The following is a 20535-nucleotide window of genomic DNA, read 5'->3' as shown; positions in this document are numbered from 1 at the left end:
AGACTGTTCAGGACGATATTTGGGTGTGTTATGCTAGTTGCGGCTAACGTAGCCTCAAGGTGCTAACCTGAAGCGGAGCAGAGGAGCGGGCTACAGAGGTCCAGTGAGCTCGCTGCTCTTTAGCTCCACACAAAGTGTTATTCCTTTTCAAACGTGTAGTCTTCAGCCCCAACAGACGAGTCCGTTAATCAGATGTCACACGACTCCCTGTCTCCACAAAATACCTTTTTTACTCTTTTTTTTTTTATTTTATTTTTTTTTAATGCATATTTCACAGTAGCACTCTGCAAGACCAGAACCACGTGTGACTCAGGTCTTCATGTTTTATTTCTCATTAAAATTCACCTCCCTCTGTCTCACTTACTCCCTGGCAGGCTGTCTAACGTTTTATTCCCCCCTCTCTTTCACTGTAATCGGTGTAAGCCTGCTATCTTAATGCCTTTTTCTACGCATACTGGAACTAATTGGATGGAGCACTGTTGCTTAACCCAGAGTATTACTGAGACAAACAATACCGATGCTTGTCTCCGAACATTATGCGCCACTCTTTTTCTCTTTTTTTACTCCTGTGGATCACAAACATGTACTTGAACACGACTTTTGAATTGTATTTAGATTAACACATTGAGTAGAAACTATTTCAATAATCCTGTTTGATATCAAATGAAACCTTTGACAAGCAGTTGAAACTCAATTATAAGAGCTAATGGGGTATTTTAGGGCAGCTTGGCTTCAGGTTTGGAAGATTGCGACCGAGTGGACTATAATGAATTGAAATGTTTGGTGAAATGGGTATTTTTTAATGTGTTTTGCCTTTCTCCATCTGTTTCTCTACCTGATGTGACTCTGCACTGATATGACTAATTATGAAGCCTGGATTAGTTCCTGGCCTCAGCGCCTCATATCAGGGCTGCTATTTAACCTGCTAGCAGGTTTATGCAAAACGCTGTCATGGGGAACGTCCTCCGTTGTGATGCCAGACATCCAACGTACAACATCACCTATTATGGCAAGTTCTCTTTCATCTATCTCCATCTGATGGGGACTTCTTCTTGACCCGCTCCGTTGCAGTCATCAGTCGCCTTGCTGTGGCGGGATGCTTTTTTTTTTCTAAAGCCATGTTCATATAGATTTCTTCTGTATTTCAGAGACAGTATGACCCTCAGGTGACACGGCATTAACAGCACTAGTTATGTTCTCCAAACCCTTGGCTTTAACAGGTCCCTTAATTCCACTGCTGACTGTGTTACGAAATATACATTTTCCTTTATGGATCTCCGAAAGCAGGACTAAAATCACAGAAAATGTAGAGATCTTCCTTTTATTATTCGGTGAATGAACTCTTCGGGACATATGCGGCAGGATGCGTAGCCTTCTATGGTATTATTGAGGCGCTAATTGTGCTTATTCTCACACTAATATGAGCACAGATGGCTTTCGTTATGTTTACACTCATTTACACAGTTATCTGAAGTTAGGAGCGTTTACTGAATCTGACGTGGCACACACGTAAAAGACCACTGCACTAACAAAATAAGAGAAAGTCAAGATAAGAATACAAAATTGTTCTTGCAAGATGGGGAATGAGCTTATTTTGTAAAGTTTATTAAAAAAGGCTATTTGTGAATGCTTGTGATCTTTGGCTTAATTAGTGTGAATATACATTAACAGCTCTGCCTCAAAGCTTGAAAGGAACCCAGACAGGGCTGGCAGTGTGATATGGAAATAAACTGTGAAAAATCTCCAATATTTGAGATGAGATTTATGAACCTGGAGTTAATCTGACGTTGGGAGCCTTGTTTCTTCATATTTCTTCAAAGTGGCGGCTAATGTTTGAGAAACCACAAGACGACATCCGGGATTTGTCAGTGTGTCCACAATGTCACCTGAAGGATTTGTCTGTTCATTACATTATTAAAAGTGCTTTAAATCGCTCTGTCTTTTTAGAGCGACTTCCCCATCATCTCTCCAAATGGAGAGCTGAGCTCATCGGAGCATGTTGTGTTTATTCTATTTCAGCGTTAATTTGCTCACGGTGACCCGGAGAAAACCTGCTGCATCCCAATACACAGCGCGTTGTGTCTTTAAATTGCTCTTTGGCGCTGTGCCGTCTAACTACATCTGTTAAAGCAGTGTAACATACAATTAAAGTCCCTTAATAGCTCATCATGTGGAGGATAATTATAACACACAGTGGAATGCTAAATATGTCAACGATCTTCTCTCCTAACGTCCTACTAAAACAATGTCATTTAGCTTCTACTTATGGCGGTGCCAAGTGGCCTACTTTCTGCTCAGCCGACAGGAAAGCAAGGAAGGCTTCCTCTCCTTGCAACGTAATTATGTCACTTTCTGTGAACCGCTGCACTGTTTGATATGTTTTGGGCCATTTGACTGTTCTAAGATTACAGTGTCTAATTTGTGGGAACTGATGCGCACTGATGAATATGTGTGCTAAATCATCCGTTTCCCATTTGTAGTGAAATCGGGAAAAACTAATGACACGGGGTCGTGGCATGACGACAGGAATGAACACGAGCAATTCTTTGATCAATTACCTCAGTATTGCGAGCTGAGTGAGAAAGAACAAAGAGCAGAGTGGCCTCTAGATCGTTCATGTGTCTAAATACTGAAAAAGAGCCCAATTTAATCAGTGTAATCACGCTGTAACTCATCAACCTAATGTAACTACTGTACATACAATTCATCAAATTAAAGCCAACTTATAACTCCTTGTCATTGTTTTCAGATCTTATTCAGAACTGTACATTCAGTATAATCATGTGATCGTGGTTAGCATCTTAGAATATTTTTCTGCTAGTATTGCATTTCGGTGAAAAGCTTCTTTTCTCCTCACTTCGAGGCAAAAAATATATAACGTAACGAAAAATGGTTGCAAATTTTTTATACAGGTTAAGGGTTACTTCAAAAATAGTAATTATAGTTACAGTGCAGGTTAATATCCACAGTTGTTGCCCTTTTAAGTCCAACTAGAATGACCTCTGATAAACTGACTGATATCATACCAAAAATATATTGACTGATTGAAACAGTGCGTCTTTGTTTTGTCAATTTATGCCAAAAATGCATCCAAAAATAGCCTTATCCTCTTTTGAAAAATGAAAGATCTTCAATAAAGTGAGGCAAATTCAAATTTCGGTTCAACTTTTAATCCAATAAACTCACTGGGAGCAGCTTGAGGTGTACCACCCTTATCTCTGTAGTTACTTGGACCCATTTTGAAATGTTTTAAAGTAACCTGTGTTGCCTGCAGTGCATTAGAATCTGACTTCTCACCAGCATATCACTGTTTCAGATGGATTATAAACCACAGTGACATTCTAGGTATACATTACATCAACCATTCTCTCATTGGTATCAGCTAACCTGTGAGATTTAAGGGATTCTGTGGCGGCTCTTTCTGCTGCGCAACAAATATTTGTCTCTTCAATACAGCAAAGAGAGATGCTCTGGAAATAACATCAATTCTCCTCTTCTGCGTCTGATCTCACACAGGCCCTCTTATATTACAATCTTTACTTGATGCTCACTTCACCGGCCGTTCCCCCTTATCAGTGATCACTGGCTGTGAGGTATGAGCCTCCAGGGGGATCAGTATGAGTCAGCATCCTGAGCTAAACCCTGACAATAAGAACACCAATGCTTCTGCATTAACTGTGCTGTACAATGATGGGACACCTGCAGATGTTACGCACCGTTATAAATGCCTCAACATGCGTGCTTGCGATAGGCCGCCATGTGAGGCTCCCACATCAATTATCTGCCAGGGATTTCCTGGACAGGAATAAGTAGGCTCATGAAAATGCATCCTGAAATGAACTCTGAGAGATGCTCATCTGCGTAGCTGCAGACGGAAGGTTATAGTACTTGTACAAGCGACTCAATTTCACGTTGTGAGCTGATATGATTTATGAGAAATGTTTTTAAGCAGGCGTGATGGCTGACGGCACACACCGGGCTTTTAAAAGGACAATTATTTCAAATTGAACCTCTGAAGTTCTCAGATTATGACTCTTCATTGTCAATAAACATAAGTACAACATTACAGACAGATGAACAAATATTGAGTGTTAAACAAATAAGATTGTTTGATATGGTCCCATGACCACAGATGATGTACCGTGCAGCTCTCACCTTGGTTTGTACGCTTCAGATCCACGTTAGATGCAGTGGGGATTATTGGTCCAAGGACACCAGGATCCTGATCACAAGGCAATCATTGTGTAACATCAGGATATTGATTTTTTATTATTGTGACTCGTCCCTTTTGCAATGAATGTTCAGTAAGTGTCGAGTAAAGCTACTCCAGGTTAACTCCAGTTTTCATCGCCCTTGTTGTTAAGAAAAATCCAATCGAGGAGCCTAAAATTCTGTTACTTGCAGGTGAAAATAACATTCATAAGGTAAATGATAATACAATCTGCATCTTACAATTGCAATGACAAAGCGTTTTGTTTTGAATATGCAGCAGCTCTGTTTAGAGCCTCCGACTCGTCTCTTCTCCATAGCATCATTTCCCAGAAAAAAAGATGAAATAATTTAAAAAAGGGTTGTTACATTATCCGGGAGAGTCGTCTGTTTCTATGATCAGTTACATTGAAGATATCACTGAAAACATGATGAAATGGAAACTCTGAGTGAGGGAAAATACTCGTGGAACAAGTGGCTCCTCTCACTTTGAAACTCTATTGAAAAAAAGGGCGGAGTTTGCGAGTAAATTAAATCAGAAACAGTGACTATAAAAACCTTAAAGTGACCTTGAAGATCGTTTCTGGTTTCACCTGGAAATCAGCATCCAAACTGCAAAATACCTGCTTTAGCTTCTTTGAGATGTGCAGTGCAGTAAAGAGGATTTACATTCTTATAAAGAGCCGACATAGACAACTATAAAAATGTACAATATATTAGTATTCATGATATTCATGAACCTGGCTGTTTGTGAAAGCTTCTTATCAATGATCAGAGTTCAGGAAACTTATGACCTAAATACCTCCTGTATAGTCAAAGTTCATTCACTTGAGATTTGTTTCCATCTCCGACACACACGCACACACACACACACACACTCACAGTATTGTGGAGGCCCAGTAAGATAACAGGAAGGAAGGGTGGGTCTCTCTTCGTGCGCCGTTGTTTGTTGATGTATCTTTTATCTTTTGGGAAGCATCTCGTCCAGATCCATCTCCTCCCTCGATGGGAATTCGTGGGAGCTGCCCAGGAAGACGTGCTTGAGATTTCTGCAGCGTTGTTACTGGCTCTTTGTGGCGGTATAGATAATCCCCATGGTGACCCCGTCGATGTAATGGATTGCGTTTTAAAGATTTCGGTGTTTTTGTGTGCGTTTGCATTGGGTGGTGCTACAGGCGGATAGGAATCACATTCATGGAGCTCCAACTCTATTTTACTTGCTCCCCTCTTTTTCTCTGCATCTCTCTGCACCAGTGTATCTGTCTGTGTGACGTACCACAACATTTTATCCCTGGCACTTCCCTGTCAGGGTTTGTATGATATATTCTCTAAGATCCCTTTTCCTTTTATCATAAAAACTCATATGCCACGGGGTGAGATAAAAGCAAAGAAATCGCACATTTTCAAGTGCCGTTGGTCATTAAGTCGGAGTCTATGTGCTGCTAATGAGACATGCAGGATGAAAAATAACAATCGGTGCGTGAAAAAAGGACTTTTACTTTGAAGTAACTACATCGCCGCTGAAAATTCATTCATTTGTCAATATGAAAATGAGAAAGTCTAGGGATGGCAATGTCTGTCATTGTGACTGACGTATCTCAACAACTAATGGATTGATTGGCGTGAAATGTTGTGCATCTTATTAAATCTTGGGCGTTTATGGTCCCAGAGGATGAATGTCATGCCACGATTATCCTGCTCAAAGTAATTGCGATTCACAATATTATCCAGAAAATATGCTTAAAACACTTGAAATGGCACTAAAACATTTTGTTAAGAAGCAAATATGTATTGAATCCCAGGACACATCTTGAACAAGGTGACCATAAATCACAAGATCATTGTGTGAGTCTGTTCTTTCTTACATGATAATTCCTGTATTTTTAAATCAATCTATATTTTTCACTTCTCTACCATGACACGTGCTAGACAGCTCTCTCCAATCAATTCATTGAGTGTTTGTTATCGCGCTCCGCTGTAAAATCCTTTATCGTCCCGTCACTAATCTCCTGACTCTTCCTCTTATGACACCAGCAGGTGAAGATACGCATTGTATTGCAGAATAATCACTTTTTAGCAGGAGAAATCCAAACAAAAAGAGACAGAATTCCACTTTTAGTATCACCGTTCATACACGGATACATTCTGCTCTTTGAAATACAGCAAAATCAAACCGTAACAATTGATTTTATATTCTCACTGACCCTGAAAAAGGAAGTGAGTGCATTGATAGATACTGTATCATCTAAAGTCCGTCCATTCTGCCAAGAAAACGTAGTTTTAGTGTTTGTGATAACGTCGGCTCGCTCTTAGTTCCATATTAAAATAATCAGGAATAATAAAGAATATGCGACTTCTTTCAGCAGAGAGAAATTGATCCTGAATTTGCCTCGGCGTTGATGCATCTGTATGCGTCACAGTGTGCATCGCTGTGTGACATGATAGAGGAGGCTGTGATCACGGCACAGACTCACACACACACACACACATCTCTTCATGTAGCTACTGCAGTATATTGCATGCGCGGTAGAGCATTTGAATTTCATAACCACTTTATTGAACATTGTTTACACAAATGGGTTCAAACAGACCAAAGATTGAAAACAAAAAATTCCACCCAGACATGACAAGAAATATCAAACGACACGACACAACATGAAATATGCATTAAAGAAACGCAATAAAACAACGGAAATATTCATGAATGTTAAGCGAGTCAACTCTCTGCCTTTCTCCTCGAGCTGTGCTCACATCTCTCTCATCTCCAGACACATCACAACTCAAATCTATTTCATCTCAACTAATGCACAGAAAAAGCAATTCAGCACCAATGCATATATATTTTTGGTGCATGCCTGCGTAAAAGCCAATGAAATAACAAGCTGCTTTGGTGGTGGTGAGTGCGTCTGTGCTGCCTGCATGTTCATCTGCTAATCTCTCTCTAGTTTCTACCACATATTTAGTATTTATTTATTAATTGTATCTGACTTCTTCCTCCCACAGACGCCATCAGACACGGCCGTCACCTTCCGATGACAAAAAGTCTTTAAGCATCGCTGTATGTGTTGAATCTAAACACACAAACACAAAAGCGCCCAGAATGTGAAAGAGAAATAACGTAAAAACATGCATGTCTTAATGTACGCACACACATATACTTCTGCAGAGCTTTGTGTACAGTTTCTACCACCAGTCAGTATTTAATGGAGATTAATAGCTGTGAGTTCCTGCGGGGGAAGTGAGCAGTGGCAGGGCAGCGTTTATCTAGTGCTGATGTTCACCAAGACTCTGTCATTCATCCGGATGTTTTTTACTTTCACACCACTGATTTGTTTGTCATGAAACTGGATTTTTTTTTTATGTCAGTCATGCCGAAATAATGAGTTTTGTTCAAGCTGAATGCAACAGAAATGAGATCTCTGGTATCTGATCAGAGCTGTTGGAAAAATTGAATTTTCGCTTTTTTCACAGTAAGGTTTTCCAGACTATTTGTGATTATTTGTACATTTTGGTGGTTAGTTTTGTATTAGTGAGATATCTGATCGATTGGACTTATCCTCACAACCTCTCTGGCACTTTAGACAACAGTCTAAAAGTAATAACTGTAGTAGTACTGCAGCCACTTGCTTCCCTTTGTCTCCGTTGGGCTAGTCGCAATCAGAAGTTTTTAAACCGTTTTTTCACTTTGACTCGGCACTGATCTACTGTGTGCACAATTCCCATCTCCAGTTTATCTTGATTTACTTTATAAAGTCTCTATCGTAGTGGACTTTATTTAGCACATTCTGTACGTTCTTTTCAGCGCAGATGTCGATCAAACATGGGACTTCTGTAGAAGGCTCAGATGATGTTCTCACTTGCATCGAGCCGCACTCGGATGTGCTTGGAAATGATCAGAGACCGTCTCTTGAAAGCTAGTTATCCGACATGCTAACAATCTCATATGACGTCTACACACGGTTTAATTCTTTTCTTTCTCTGTTGCTCTGGGATCTGTAGAGAGGCTAAACTTAACCCTCCAAACTCTTCTTTCATCTTTCAACTCTTCATTCTTCTTTCGTCACTACAACCCCATTAACTCAGTTTCAGCATGTTAAAAAATCCAAAGCTTGACAGAAAAGGTACATCGAGACAGGCTTTGAATCAAAACTGACATTAACTGATGTATTGGACGTATAATCTTTGACAATGACCACCTTCTACTCACCTTAAACAATAGGACTAACTATAAAGGTTGGACGCACCATGCCACGTGTCCACACTTTGTCATTAGCATGTACACATGCATGCATGGCTGTAATTATAAATCATCCTGTGGATGAAAAGGTAGATGCCCACTAAACACGTCAGGTGTTTAGTGGGCATCTGCAGCTGATATCAGCACCTAAACCTCTTTATTATTGTATTGTATTATCTATTTTAGATAATACTGTGGTGTTTTGGAGTCTTTCGTTGGCTCTGATTTCTTTCCATTAGAACAGACAAATGCTGTTTAGTTTGGTCAGTTTATGTATTTAGTTGCTCATGTGTAATGTTTTGATGTACAGATTTCTTTAGAAGTGATTATGCCGTGATAAATCAGACAGCACCTTCAGAAAGTAGAAGACTCAAGACTTGTAATTGTAAGTACTAAGCTAAGGGTCTGAATACTTATGTCAATGTGATAGTTTAAAAGCTGCCCATGTAACAGCAAACACTGGTAAAAACGTTTCAATGGAGCTTGCTGTTGTTGAGTTCCTCATAGTTCAGTAACTCACGCATGCTGATTCATGCTTATCATCTACTTATAATACAAATAAATTCATAAACCACTGCCACTTATTGAGAGTCACAAAATGACTTCCCTTTGGCCTCCTCTGGGCATTAGGAAATAAAAGTAATGCAATCAGTTATTTTCAGGAAACCTTGTGCTTGATGCATCATAAATAGTGTTATTTAAATGCGCCTTTCAAGCCAATTTAAATCCAAATATAATCTCCCCGGGCAGCTCAGCATGACATTTAGAAATTCCCTTGGAACATTTTGAATACACAACAAAACACCTCCGTATGTAATTACAAGAGAATCACAGATGAGGCGGCTTGTGTTGGCCGTGAGCGTGATGCCGGTGCTGTAGTTCCTCTGAGATGTGTTTACAATCAAGCCTCCACACTGCGCATGGACAACAAAGCACTCCAAATACACGGCGGAGAGCAGAGATGGTGTGTGACATTTATTGGATGTCACACACTCTATAACCTTGGGTCCAATTCTCTCAGCACTCACTGTAATATTTCACTCTCCCCCTCCCCCCCCCCCCCCCCCCCCCCCCCCCCCCCCTGCTCACCCACAGGCAGCCACAGCAGCTCTTTTCGGTCCGGTGTCCTTGGTTGTAAGATGTTTCTGCTGCTGAGCTCCTGCGTACATGGTTGTGATAATACAAAATAAATGTGTTCTGGCATAGATCATAGTTAGATGTTGCAACAGAGATGCTTGTCGGAAGCCTAATTAAGGTCTTAATAGCTGCAGGATTCAGGAAGTGGGATAATGGAGTTAGACTGGTGATGGCTGCACTTCCATCAATCTACTTTACTGTTGAAAAAGCACTCCCTCTGCCACGTTTTGTGGATTGCACAATGTGTTTCCGTAACGACCAGCTGCCATTATCGTCAAACAGCACTAACATTTAACTCCTGCAACACGCAGCCAGCGGGCATTAATCCTGACCGGTATTCATATACATCTTGTTGTCATCGCCTCCCAGCCTCGTTTTTATTAGCTGTCATTAGTTCATACAATGGGCACTCCTCTAGGAGCTCGAACTGTTTCTAACTTCAGAACGATTTCTTCCAAAAATATGTCAGGTGAAGTAAAGTGTCTGTCAAAGTACCTGCTCATCTGCCATTTACTTTCTCACGCAGAAGGTGCTTGCATTCCGACAATGGTGTATTATTTAGTGTGTGTGTGTGTGTGTGTGTGTGTGCTGCATGTAGAGAAAGCAAAAAGCTATATGAACAGATAATACAGTGTAAGGATTACCAGTGTGTAGTGTAGGTCTATATCTGATTGTGCATGGACCAGCACAGTTTGTGTTGTAAACGAGGGCTCACTTTAACTTTGATTTACTCACTAAAGTCTCTCTCAACAGCGTCGCCTTACATCTGACAAAATCAGCCGTGGCAGAACACTGAATGAATCAATTCAGCAGGCCGTGTAATGGCTCGTGTTTCATTTGTGCTTTACGGCCGCAACCGCGACCTGAAGAGTTTTTTCTTATTTGTGACATTTTGTGGGTTTGGCTCTTAGTGCGGCCAAAACGCTCAATACTTTCTCTGAATGCATCCTGTGTAGACGCAGACGCAGGACCGAAGCTGCTGCTCCGCTAACGTTCAGCTTTCACCACGCAGCAGGGCTGCAACTAACGGTTATTATACGGTTTCATTACTCGTTAATCTGTTGATTATTTTCTTCATTAATTGGCTAATCATTTGGTTTATATAATAATGAAAACGACCTATCACAATACTCCAGAAACCCAAAGAGACATCTTTAAACTATTCTTTTGTTCAGCCAAGACACAAAGATATTCAGTTTATATTTAAATAAAACTTCCTCACAAATGATCAGCTTGAATTGTGTAATGTTAAAAATGAATTTTACATTAATGTCTGTGCTGTACTGTCTTTCTGTGTGCAGCCCTTTGACTTTGTGTGTTTGTACTTAAACATGTGGTGTATCTACTTCATGTTTATGTGACTGTCTGAGGGACAGATGTGATAATTATCATCCCAAATCTCTCTCATCTCTCTTTCAGTGTCGCAACCTGATTTATCCACTCGCTCTGTTGTTGTTGTTTTTTTTGTCTCTGTGAGACAAAGGCAGATGGCAGCTCTGCCAAAAAACAGGGGATAATATTGGCGTGGAGAGCAGCCCTTTGTGCCACCGCCACTTCCTGCTCAGGCCAGCAGGTTTAGCGGTCTTTGCAGTCGGGCAGCTGTCCAGTGTGCAGACTGTGATCGCTGATATTTTTTGAATTAGGGTCTGGGCAGAGAGTTTATCTGTTGGGACTGTGAGGCAGACAAACAGTGTAATCCCCAAGCGTCATTACATCATCCTCCATCACCCTCCCCTCGCCGTCGCCCAACATTCGTCCATATTTCCAAGGTCAGCTGGGTATCATCCGGGCAGGGCTGATAATTTCAGAGATTGAAGTTCCTGCAGGGATGCATCAGAGTGACGCGGTGAGATTAATGGATTGATTGGTGATGTCATTGGGTAACAAAAGGTTAAAGGCGCACCTGCTGGCTGCTGGAGCAATCGAGAATGATGTTTTATTTCTCCGTACATCGTATTCTTTCTGAAATATTGATTTTAACTGAATGGCCGCATCACCATGCAGCACGGGTGTCTCTTAACTCGCAACTTGAATATTTTTCTATTATTAGCTGCAAAATAGTGTTTAACTGCAGGTGAAGCATGCATGTTAGTGAGCCCTCTAAATCGGGTTCAATTTAGTGAAAGGAAATGCAGTTATTGAAGCCAACTGAAGGAAATCCTGTATTCAAAATATAAATCCCGTCATTTTATACTTCCACCGTCACTTATGTGTTTCTCCACGTCTTTTCCACCAGTACGCTACCTGCTGAAGAACAATGTGAGTCCGGACCTCTGCAATGAAGACGGCCTCACCGCTCTGCATCAGGTAAGAGTGTCCGGCTCTCTCTCTCTCTCTCTCTCTCTCTCTCTCTCTCTCTCTCTCTCTCTCTCTCTCTCTCTCTCTCTCTATACCTGTTTGTCTCTTCTTACTATTTCTCTGAAACTGTGGCACTGATGGAATCTCATCTCAAACCCAAAAATGAGAAATTGTGTTCAGTGGTTAGGTAGATTGATAGTCGTCTGGTAACATGATAGTCGTCCACTAATCAACGGTTTGGCGGTTCGATCCTTGGCCTCTTCTGTCCTCACGCCAAAGTGTCCTTGAGCAAGACAATCAACCCTAATGTGCTCCTCATGATTAGACCAACTTTCTCCATAAATGATTCTGCTTGGTAGCATGTCACAGGCCTCTCTCCTCCCACTGTCAGCCTCTGCCTCTACACTGTCAAATACAGGGTGAAAATGCCCAAAAGATAATCTTTAAAAATAGAACAGATGATTGTTATATGATGAATCAGACATGCATTTGAAAGAAACGTTCTATATCATAGCAAGAATTACAGCAAACCCTTTCTCAGTGAAGCTGTCAGAGGGTCTTACTTTAACTTATACTTTGATTCAGGCTTCATATACTTCTAATCTAGATATATATTAACAAACCACAGCCACTTATTGGGAGTCGTAAAGTGACTGGAGCCTATGCTGGCTTCCCGTGGGTGAGAGGAAGTAATGCAGCCTGTTATGTACCTTGTGCACGATGCATCCTCTTAAATAATCCCTTGTTTTGCCCGTGTGGAGCAACATTGGTGACTGCTCTTTTTAAAACTTGTATTAATCGAATCCAACTTTCCCATTAGCATCTCAGTGTTGTTGAAATATAATTCAATCATTTCCTGGTGTGATTAGTTTGTAGTCGTATCAATTAAAGTGCCTTGTGCAGAATGGTGTTCAGGTTTTTTTGACACTGAAAAAATGATTTTTAATAGTGAGGAAATGAGTTCGGTATTGGGGAAATTAGTCCATTTTGATGCAGGAAATGGATATAGGAGATTAGGCTCATTTTCAGTTGCTAATTAGAGCTATTACTGGCATGATAATCAAAGCTTCCCCCTCATCCAAATCAATGCTCCCAGTCACTTTCAATCAAAACTGCTCAGTTGTCTGTGTAAACAATACGTCACTACATGTCTCATTTAATCACAAATCAGTCTTTTTATTTGAAAGAGTTTTCCTTCATTCCTCTGACTTGAAGCCATTTCCTGTCACCACAGTACAAGAGGCCGCCAGCTTTTTCACGGTACAAACAGTTGTTTAGACTCCAGATAGTGTGAAACAACAAAGTGCAAAACCATCAAATCAAATCCTGCTTTCACAAAGGGAGTCCTTGATTTTGCTTTACCTCAGACTAATATTCAGCCTTCAGCACAACGCACTCTAGGGCCTGACTGCTTCGCAATGAATTCTGGATAATAGAGACATTATTCAGCTTCATCAAACTGCACAGTTTGCAAACTTACTCCAGCTGAACGCGTTTTTCTACAGTGTACACAGACATTTTACTGTTAAAATTCAGCAAAGAGTGTTCCAGTAATACAAAGTCTCAGTGCAGTGCCGAGCTGCAGCAGGGCTGAGATACTGTGTCTTCTTAATGTGGCAGCACCGGCAGTACTTCTGCTCACTCGTCAGTCAGGCTCAGGAGAGTTTCCTTGGACAAATGAACGGCTGTATATCTCAAACAGGTAACTCTCTGAAAAACCCTTTTCTCTTCTCAATACTGAGAAGAGACCTCAAGCAGACCTCAAATTATGAGCTGTCAGCAGACGTATTGTTAACATGGAGACATGGCTCTTAGTTCTGAGTCATCATGATGGAATCTAAGAGCAAAAAAGAAGAGCGGCCTAAACACTACAGACCAGTCTAAAAATATCTGTGTGAAACCAGCCCTGCACTCATCAGATCCTTGACTAGAACTTAAGAACACATTCTTCTGGTCACACCAGCCAGACCTAGCCAAACTTCATGCCAGATTACAGCAAATATGCGTTGGCATGCTCGACTTATTTCTGTTCAAGTTCTGTAAGGTAGCTGCAATGCCGACTCTCTCGCTTTAACTGAAGAGCAACCAGCAGTCGGCTATTCCAGCTCCAGCGTTCTCATTTGCCCTCGCATTCTTCTCGTATGAATAGAATAGAATAGAAGAATAGAATAGAAATATACTTTATTCATCCCCAAGGGGAAATTTGTCTGTGGCAGCAGCAAACAAGGTTACACAATAAAATAAAAATATGGAAAATGCACAATATATACAATATAATAAAATACAATAAAATAACAGAGCAGGACCTATTCAATTTAAGAAAATAAAGTAATAAAAATGCACAGTATATACACTAAATATAATCGTATTAAATTAACTAAGTGGGAAAAAATAAACTAAACAGTAGTGCACAAGATCACCAACAGCAGCAACAACAGTTAGCAGTGTTATAGTCTTGTGTTTGATTTGGCCAGAGGTGATTTATTAAAGAGTGTAATGGCAGTGGACAGGAATGTTTTCCTGTATCGGTCCTTGTGACAGCGGAGCTGAATCAGTCTGTTGGAGAAAGTGCTCCGCTGTCCCTGCAGTAGGTGGTGGAGAGGATGGTCCGGGTTATCCGATATGGATAATAGTTTGGGATATTAAGAGAAGATGAGTCGGCTGGGTTTTTTTGAGCAGGTGTTTGAGATGCTGGAATGAATCAGTTGTGCTGCTGCTTTTAGTTGCTACAAACTTTACTTTGAACAGTGTTTTGGGAACGAACTCTTCACTTTTCTAAGCGCGTGCATTACGGATATCGTGAGGATATTTTACTTGTTCCATTTACGATGAACTTCCACAGGAGGTCAGTGAAGCAGTTCAACCCAGGTGAGAGTGAAAATCATTCAATTTCATTTAAAAAAATATTCCTAAAGCATGAATTCTAATTAATTGATAAAATCGATTTGTCGCCTCTGGCCCCTCTCCTCCTTTCTCCTCTCCTCCCCTCCCCTCTCCTCCTTTCTCCTCTCCTCCCCTCCCCTCTCCTCCTTTCGCCTCTCCTCCTTTCTCCTCCCCTCCCCTCCCCTCTTTTCTCCTCCTCCCCTCTTTTCTCCTCCTCCCCTCTCCTCTCCTCTCCTCCCCTCCTTTCTCCTCTCCTCCCCTCCCCTCTTTTCTCCTCCTCCCCTCTCCTCCCCTCCTTTCTCCTCCTCCCCTCTCCTCCCCTCCCCTCTTTTCTCCTCCTCCCCTCTCCTCCCCTCCTTTCTCCTCTCCTCCCCTCCCCTCCCCTCTTTTCTCCTATCCTCTCCTCCCCTCCTTTCTCCTCTCCCCTCTTTTCTCCTCTCCTCTCCTCCCCTCCCCTCCCCTCTTTTCTCCTCCTCCCCTCTCCTCCCCTCCTTTCTCCTCTCCTCCCCTCCCCTCTTTTCTCCTCTCCTCTCCTCTCCTCCTTTCTCCTCTCCTCCCCTCCCCTCTTTTCTCCTCCTCTCCTCCCCTCTCCTCTCCTCCCCTCCTTTCTCCTCTCCTCCCCTCCCCTCCTTTCTCCTCTCCTCCCCTCTCCTCTCCTCCCCTCCTTTCTCATCTCCTCCCCTCCCCTCCCCTCTTTTCTCCTCCTCCCCTCTCCTCCCCTCCCCTCCTTTCTCCTCTCCTCCCCTCCCCTCCCCTCTTTTCTCCTCCTCCCCTCTCCTCCCCTCCCCTCCTTTCTCCTCTCCTCCCCTCCCCTCTTTTCTCCTCTCCTCCCCTCCCCTCCCCTCCCCTCTCCTCTTTTCTCCTCCCCTCTCCTCCCCTCCCCTCCCCTCTCCTCTCCCCTCTCCTCCCCTCTCCTCCCCTCTCCTCTCTATACAGTCGTACACCTCTGACAATTTATGTCCTCTCTCTCCGCTCTGCTTCAGCTCAAACAGCCGCCTCTCTTTCCCTCTCGGCTGCTCAAAGCCTAATACTCTGGCTCCTGCTGGGAGGCAGCGAAATGAACAAGGGGAAGAGAAAATTGAAGTCCATCAGTCACCACTGGTGTGGCTGGTGTTTTTAAACGCTGTGGGCCGTTCGCCGCCAAGAGGTCGGATTGACCTTTCAGCTTTGAATGTGTGTGTGTGTGTAGCCGCTGATCTATTTGGACGGTCCAGCCTGCACAATGTCTTCAAGATGAGACCTTTTCACTCTTGCTGCAATTTGACAAATACAGCCATTCACACGCAGGCAAGACACTATACAGACAGAAATGCACATGTGGAAATTCATCCATGCACACACACACACACACACACACACAGACACACACACACACGTCATTCGGCAGAGGGTGAGATAAATGAAGGGAAGTGGTGGTGATGTTTCTCTAAATGAGATGTCATACCGATCTAGAGTTGGTCTCACCTCACTGATGGGAGACATTAATCCATAGATGGCTTTCGGAGGAACAGTATGTGCCAGATTACACACACACACACACACTAACACACCTAATGTATATACACACGTCAATATTTACTATGTCAGCCCTTGAGACAAACTGAATGCTTCATATGCTTCAGTTCTGATAGAGAACATATGATTTTCCACAGTTTGCTGGCTGGATCACAATGGGGTGATGTGAATTTAATTTGTATCGAAGAATAGCACTGCCAGAAAAGCTCCATTACCTCCACTGCAAATAGATTGCATATGCCTTGGTGGCTTCACAATAAAAGTCCCCGCTGGTTTGCTAGTGGTGAGCTTTTATTTTCAGTTTGATTTATTTATTTAAATCATTTAAGTTAAATAATCTCGAGACACTTTTCATATACAGCAGGTCTAGAGTAGACTGTACCGTATAATTTACAGAGACCCAACATTCCCTCATGAGGAAGCACTGGGTGGCAAAGAAAGAAAGAAACCCTTTAAAGGGTAGAAACCTGAGGCAGAACGAGGCTCTGGGTGGGCGTCCATCTGTCTCGACTTGATTGTTTTAGAGAGAGAGAGACAGACACAGAGAGAGAGAGAGAGAGACACACAGAGAGAGAGAGAGAGACACAGAGAGAGAGAGAGAGAGAGAGAGAGAGAGAGACACACACAGAGAGAGAGAGAGACACACAGAGAGAGAGAGAGAGAGAGAGAGAGAGAGAGAGAGAGAGACACACACACAGAGAGAGAGAGACAGACAGACACACAGACAGCAACAATAATAGCACAAAAGCTATAATAGGACTAATAAAAAATAATAGTAGCAGTGAATATAATAGAAGGATAATGATGATAATAGCAGAAATTACAATATAAATAGGACTACTGCTATAATAATAGCAGCAGTAGATATAATAGAATGATAGTAGCTGTACGGTTTGAATGTGAAGCAGCAGGAACTGTTTGGTTTGTAGCAGTAACTCGGTTCAAATCCAGCTCAGATATGGCTGAAAGTAAAACATGACTATCTGAAAGTACGAGCAGAAACGTAGGAGTGAAACTTATCTCCAAAGCTCAGATATCCAGGTACAAGCTGCAAAAGATGTGCTTCCAAAACCAGCACTTTTTTTTCTCTTAACAACCAGCACAGAAACACCTGTTGAGCCGATCAAACATGACTTTGCTTTGAGGGAGATGGTCACGTGACGGCCTTGGCTGGCTTTGCTACGGAGCACGATCCCAACAGAGGGAGTCAGCAGGGCTATCCTCTGCTGTGGGCTGATTCATAACTCTGGGAGATTTAAACAGGCTGCACCGTATATAGTAGGAGAGGTTAAGCTTCCTCGATCCTCTTTCTTTTTCCTCACCTGTGTCGGTAGTAACACTCGTAACCAGCGCCGCCTCATTCGTTTTATTCAACACTGTTATTTTTCAGTCTGAACAACCTTCGAGGTGGAGGGGAGACGGCATCCTGGCCAGCCGATGCCCGGCTCATGTTGTCCCATCTCTGGTTGAGTCACCGCTGTTATCAGAGCTCTCTGAGGTCTTGTGTTTCGCTTCAGGCACGATGACCCAGAACATCAACAGACTGCCGGAGTCACACTTAAAAAAACAAACATTTTACTTCAGTGATTCAGCCACTCAAATATTTATGGGGAGATGATGGAGACGGGCAGAGAGTGAGGCGGGCTTTTAACTTGTGCTCTAATGATGCAAGATTCGAGATGTGAAGTTATCAGACTGCATTCCTGTGTGGTCCCAGACTTTTCATCAGTCATTCAGCTCTTCGTCACTTCAGACTTTGAGGACCTTAAACTCAGTCTACCAGCCTTTCAGCACCATGTTCTTGCACGCAGCACCCTGGATTCAGTAATAACCCTTTATTTAGTCTCCTGGACTTTATTGTTGTCGTTGTGTTTTCAGTTATTTTTCAGACGTTGATTTAAGTGTCCCATAAGACCATAGATAAAGGAGAGTGACCGAAAAAGTCAGTTAATGACATGCAACAGTGGTTTAAGCTAAAACTGAGCCCAGAAATCATCCACTGTACTCTGACTGATATCCCACCTGCTTGTCACAGCCCGGATTCATTTAATTGTCTAATTCTCAACACTCCTGCACACAAGACCCCCTTCCCTCCTCATGATTTGCACGAGTCCTGTCATGCCTGGTAAATTTTAAAGCCTTTTTATCCTTTAACCTCCTGCAGTCTCAGCCACCCGGCCGTGCTCATTTAATCTCAGTTTTTCAGTTTCAGGACCGGCCCTCGTGGTGCTACAAAATTATCAATCACAGCGTTACTCCCTCGTCATTTTGCTCCTCGACCCAGACCACAGTCCTGTCAGCCCACTGAAGGATCTCAGCAAGACTGTTGCTGTTGTTTTCCAGCCACATAATACGAGCCTTTGTCAGAGCCACACTCCCATCCTTGTGTGAATAGTTTTCATGAAAGGCACATTTAGTCTTTGTTGGCAAGAGAAGACGGGTGGGATCTACGTGGGAAGGCTGGGAGCTTAGTTTAGAGGCTAGTTAGCTTGTCAGTGCACGTATGTGTGAATATGTTTGATTTATTTTGTTTGTTTTTGAGTGAAAAGCTAAGAGAGATTAGTTTAGTCAGCTAGCAGGTGGGCTGAAGTATGTGGGTTTATTCAGAAGGAGGTTAGGAGATTAGCCTAGTTGTTTGGCTGCTGTGTAGGTTGCAGTCTCTTGATGACATCTGTCAAGCTGCTGCTGCAGGATGGAGATGTAGACGCTAATCCAACAGTGTAGTGGACGTCTTTGACGTGCTTTTATGTCGCTTAAGAGTCTTGTTCGTGTCAGTTTTATGAGGCTGCTCAATGCTAATTCACCCTGAATTACATCTCCAGGCTTGCCAATTACCAGACTCAGACAGAAAATTAAATCCATAACTTGCTCTCTGAATGACCATTTTGGTGTAACAAGAGGAAGAATTGAATGCCTTCAGACACACACACACACACTGCTACACACTTGGTCAAATAGGAAATTTGTGACTCGTGTTCGCTCGTCTTTTCCTTTAAATGTGTTGTGCTCGGTGCTCTTTTGACATCAGTGACACCGGAAGTAGTTGACACAAATAAACCAGTACAACTTCTGCTTTTGGGAACTTTAGAGGAAGATCTCACTGACGGTTTCTCTCTCAGTCTGTCTCTCGCCTTCCTCAGCTGAGCATCACTGACAGTAACCGCCAGCTCAAAGATTCAGAAACGAGAAACCTCGAAGTGAACTTCCTCCCGTGTTCTGTGACTGGGACCAGGATCTTCATACTGGAGTTTTTCATGCTGACTGATGGCTTTTAGCATCATGTAGCTGTAGTACTATACCGTCTGACTCAGTAGTGTCAGTTAGTATCTAAAGCAAACTAACGTCAGCCACCGAAAGGAAGTGGTCATACCAGACCAAGTAAGGCTGTCACAGGAAAGAACCCTGTCGAGCAAGGCGTTCTTGCTTATATTTTTTTGTCCTATCTTCTTTCAAAGTTTACGTTTTTTTTCACATCAATTAAAGAGATATGCCGATTTAAAGAGTAATTACTCGTTTAGGTTTTCATCAAGCTCTTTAGCTTGATCTCATTCACGCTTCACCAGTTTTTCTGTCTGAAGCTATAAATCTTCCTGCAAATGTCTGATTTGGTTGCTTGTTTTTCCACCCAGTGCAGCAGCTGTCAGCACCAGACCTATTGTGAAATTTGAGACATGGGCAGTGATTTAGAGGTGTGTAACCAGGCCACGTAATGCCCAGATGCAATTTTCTGTTGTTTTCTACTTGTCACACAAATCCTGACACTGAAATGATCCTCAAGTCAGACTTTCTTTCTTTAGGACACATCGTCTTCATAAACAGCAGCTCTGTAGCTGGATATAGATTGTCTTTCAGTGGTCAGTTAGATTTTAATAATGTAAAAGAATGCGTAACAATTCTCAAGTGGAAAAGAGTGTAAAAAGGCCTTAAACGTGCTATCATTACAATATTCTTTCCACCGTGACGAAAGCGCCGTCACAGGATGTTTGTCAACCAGTAGAGTTTCCAGTCAGTCAGCCTTTACGTTGTCTACGCATCTTTTTCACCTCTTATTTGCCTTCCTGCTATCTGTCCTCTGCATCCGTGAAGTAATTTCATTTCCTCTCTTGTGTTGTATAATAATTTATGTCCCCCCCCCCACACACACACACACACACACACACACTCCTGTCAGAGCCGCCTTATCTGCGTAGCCTTGGCAGTCGGTGCTACAAAACTCCTGTGAATACACACAACGTCAAGGTTGTCTTTTTTTTTTT

The 20535-nt window shown here is 42.3% G+C and overlaps 1 protein-coding gene across 3 annotated transcripts in view; it reads left to right on the top strand.

Moving 5' to 3' along the window:
* Positions 1-20535, top strand: part of ppp1r16b (protein phosphatase 1, regulatory subunit 16B) — a 54696-nt gene that overhangs the window by 13513 nt on the left and 20648 nt on the right. For 2 of the 3 annotated variants that reach the window (XM_076110661.1, XM_076110660.1), the window contains exon 3: positions 11820-11890. In XM_076110661.1, coding sequence (XP_075966776.1) covers positions 11820-11890 — 71 coding nt within the window. Of the gene's footprint in view, positions 1-11819; positions 11891-20535 lie in introns of those variants that run through there. The other variant, XM_076110662.1, reaches the window with a different exon arrangement.

This window comes from Anarhichas minor, unplaced genomic scaffold, assembly GCF_050575085.1.
Source record: "Anarhichas minor isolate MPS153535 unplaced genomic scaffold, ASM5057508v1 ptg000043l, whole genome shotgun sequence".
Classification (NCBI taxonomy): Eukaryota; Metazoa; Chordata; class Actinopteri; order Perciformes; family Anarhichadidae; genus Anarhichas; species Anarhichas minor.
This window is presented reverse-complemented; position numbering and strand designations above follow the sequence as displayed.